This window comes from Galeopterus variegatus, unplaced genomic scaffold (genome assembly GCF_000696425.1).
Source record: "Galeopterus variegatus unplaced genomic scaffold, G_variegatus-3.0.2 Scaffold5406, whole genome shotgun sequence".
Taxonomy (NCBI): Eukaryota; Metazoa; Chordata; class Mammalia; order Dermoptera; family Cynocephalidae; genus Galeopterus; species Galeopterus variegatus.
Genome location: NW_007731517.1, coordinates 33144 through 36960, shown reverse-complemented (window position 1 = coordinate 36960; position 3817 = coordinate 33144). Strand labels below are relative to the sequence as shown.

At 48.1% G+C, this 3817-nt stretch overlaps 1 protein-coding gene across 1 annotated transcript in view; it reads left to right on the top strand.

Annotated features, from left to right (window-relative positions):
- AGBL4 (ATP/GTP binding protein-like 4) overlaps positions 1 to 727 on the top strand; it is a gene marked incomplete at its 3' end in the record, with an annotated part of 84998 nt that extends 84271 nt beyond the window's left edge. The window contains exon 6 of the mRNA XM_008589367.1: positions 512 to 727. Within this exon, the coding sequence (XP_008587589.1) occupies positions 512 to 727 (216 nt within the window). The remainder of the gene's footprint in view (positions 1 to 511) is intronic.
- Between the last annotated feature and the right edge of the window lie 3090 nt (positions 728 to 3817).

Below are 3817 nucleotides of genomic sequence, written 5' to 3'. Positions count from 1 at the left end.
TGTTGCGCCCGCGCCACTCTCAGCCAGTGAGCGGGAACCGGTCACCACATGGTATCCGAACCCTCTGCGGGAGCGCCACTGCGCTCCCAAGCAGCGCACTCTCCAGTGCGCCACCGGGCCGGCCCTCGAGGGGTTATTTTGAAGCCTAAATGCGATACTACATGGGGAACAATATTATCAAGGTGAGAGCACTGCCCAAACGAGTTCTAATCATCATTATAATATAGTGGCTTCTTGTTCCCATCTACTTTTCCCTGTTCCATCTGTCCCCACTCCAATTTCCACAAATATTTGTTGAGTGACAGCTGCTGTACTCCAAGGACTCTGCTGACTGCTTTTATTTAATTTTGTTTATTTAATAAGTTCTCCTAATAACCCTATGATGTGAGATTACTACCCCACTTTTCAGATAAGAAAGCTGAGACCCAGAGGTGTGGTGAGATTTGCTCGAAATCCAGCAGCCAGCAGGCTCCCAGCCCTGATCGTCTCCTCCTTGCTTTGTTTTTCACAGTCCAGCACCTCCTTTAACCGGGATGCTGTGAAAGCAGGAACTGGCCGTCGCTTCCTGGGTGGACTCCTGGACCACACTTCCTATTGCTATACCCTAGAGGTCTCCTTCTATAGCTACATCATCGGGGGCACCACTGCTGCTGTGCCCTACACTGAAGAAGCCTGTATCCTTGGCAGGTCCCCACCCAGCCCTGGGCCAGTCTTCATCCAGCTGAGAGTATCCAGGTCTGACAGGATTTATTAGCAGGTCAGGAATTAGGACCCCAGCTCAGGTAAGGGCTGAGACCCTGGGGTGAGGACGGAGGTGGCTGGCTCTTCTGGTGCCATATTTGTATTGTTCTGTTTGCCCCTGCCTTTCATGTGGACACTGCCTCCCTGACTGCCTCTACCCTGCCCCACGTCTTCCCCAGGGCCTGGGTCCCATGGCCTACCCATGTCTTATGCTGCTGTCACCTCTCGCTCCCCTCCCCTCTCTCTCGAGGCACTGAGCCTTCTGCCATCTCACGTATGTGAGTACACAGGCTGGACGACCCCCCAGCATTGCTGAGGAAGAGCCTGAGGATCTCGACTCCCCTGCTAACCCTGAACATACAAAACTGTGTCTTCTCTTTCCATCTTCTGTCCTCGTGTGCTCTCGCTTTCTCTTCTCCCTACTCCCGATTTGTCTTCTTACGTGTTTCTTCTTCCGTTTGTCCTTCCCCTTCTGTCTCCCTCCTCACCTGCCGTATGCTTTCCTCTCCCTGCTTATCCCCTTCTTCTCTGTCTCCTCTCTTCTCCACCCTCCTTTCCTCTCTCTCTCCTCTGCACCTCCCCTCTGTCTTCCCTGTCTCTGCCTGTGCCCTCGGGGCATCTTTCTCTCTGCCTTTGTATTTCCTTTGACAAATTGCTTTTCCTCTTAGTTTTCTCACAAAACTTATCTGAAAACTCCCAAGTTTGTCATAAAATGGGAGGCTGTATTCCAGCTTGCTGGACTTTTTCTAGGGATTATTTAGTCATTCTAGTTTCCTGAGTATTGATTTTAATTTCAAGGTCAGTACATCAGGGTTGTGACGGATTGTGACAGATTTTGTTTTCCTCTATTGTTTTGTTTTTGGATTGATCCATTTCTCCTTTTCTAATGCATTTTTTTCTCAGGGAAAAATTGTAGTTGAGGGAGGAAAAAGGAAAAGAATGAAATGAACTCTGTATATATGCAAATTCCCTCTCCCCGATTTTAATTTCAAGGTCAGTACATCAGGGTTGTGACGGATTGTGACAGATTTTGTTTTCCTTTATTGTTTTGTTTTTGGATTGATCCATTTCTCCTTTTCTAATGAATTTTTTTCTCAGGGGAAAATTGTAGTTGAGGGAGGAAAAAGGAAAAGAATGAAATGAACTCTGTATATATGCAAATTCCCTCTCCCTAGAAGTGGAAGAGCCCTTTTTAGGCTTTCGTCAGCCCTTGGTGAGTGTTCACATCCCTCTTGGTCCTGGCATGACTTAGCACAAGTCCACCCAGCCAATTGCAACCTAGTGACTTTGGGGGTCCAATTACCTTGCTGTGGACGTGGGAGGCAGGTTGACGATCCCAGAGGGAGGGCCAGCAGGGGGGCCAGGTGTTAGAGCAGTGTTCCAAATCTGGAGTCACTGAAACTGAGACAGTCATCTTGAAATCTGCTTTCATACCACCTGGCTCAGCAAGGCCAAGGAACCAGGCTCTGCCCTGAGGCAGAGGAATCGTGGTTTCCAAAGTCCTGGTGATCTGGTATGTGCCACACCATCCCTCCTTCCCCCCACCCACGTCCCATGCACATACTTGATGACATGTGGCCCATGACTTCTTCAGGATCCCTTAACCACTGTAATCCATGCACAGGTCTCATTCCACACTGCACCTCCTTTGCTCTCCCACAATATTGTGGCAAAGGAAGTAGAGGAAGTTGAGTGGAAGAAGAGTTTGATCCTGTTCACCAAACGGGATGATTCTGCAACTCTTATCCACAATGAGGCAAGTCACTGCAGAGGAGGCTCGCCCTTACTGTGTCATTGTTTTCTGATATCCAGCTTGAGGGGTTCTCCTACCCTCCTAGTACCTCTGACATACTTTTGTGTTGGAAGTAAATGTGTTTCTTAATAGAATGTCCTCCCTCAGCCCAGGCTCAGGGTTTGTGCTACTCAGCACCTAATCCTCATTCATTAAAAGCAAACACCACAATACCCAGGAATCATGCAATGTACCTAGGGTATTGAACAATAAAGCATGGTTCCTGACTCTCAGAACTTTCAGTCCACTTGAGGAGACAGAAAAGGAAAGAGACAATTATAATATGTGTGATAAGTTCTATGGTGGAGGAATTCGAAAGGCTATGGGATATTTCATTTAACAAATATATATTGAGTGCCTGCCGTAGGCCAGGTAAGTCCTAGGCACAGGGAATGCAGCAGTGAACATATTAAAGACAAAAAATGTATTCACAAGGGAGTAAGGGGAACTCAAACATGGTCCTGGGGGTCAGAGAAATTTTCCCAGTGGAAGAGCCATCTAAGCTGAGTTTTGAAGACTGTGTAGAAATTAGTCAACTTGGGTTGGAGTGTGTTGTTGGAGGGAGGACACTGCAGACAGAGAGAGGAAGGAAGGTGCACAGCAAGAGCTGCAGGTGGCCCAGGGTGGCTGCAGGACTTCAGATACAAGAGATAAGGCTGAAGTGTCAGGCTGTCAGGAATTTGAACTTGAATATGAAGGCAATGGGGAGCAATAGAAGGGTTTTCAATAGGGGTGGAAAGCCACTCTGGCTATGGTGGAGAGGATAGATTAAAGGGGCCGAGACGAGTCAGAAACATGCATTAGGAGATTGTTATGAAAATCCAGGTGGGCGATAATTCAGGCCTATACTAGGGTGATGGCTGCGGAATATTTAGAATGTGAACTAAGAAGACTTGGTAATTGATTGGGTGGAGGTGGCAGTGAGGAGCAGGAACCAGGGACTGGAAGGAGGTGAGGGTGAGCAGGCCGTGGTGCTGCTGCAGCCACCCTGCCTCACTGGGTCATTGGAGGATGAGGGGAGGAAGCTGGACTGCATCAGGGAAGCTCAGGCCAATTCAACACACACAAGGGTGACTTAGCCTGGTTGCTGTCTGAAGTACATTTTTTTAAACTCTCATCTCATAACAGAGGGAGACTTCAGGCAGACAGATTGTGATCTTTGTTTGCTGCTGGCTCCGTGTCCCAATCATAAAAAGAAATTACATGGTCTGATGGGAATGGCAATATGGTCTGGGAGAAAGTATCCTCTAGACTGGGAGTCAGGAGACCTGGATTCTGATGACA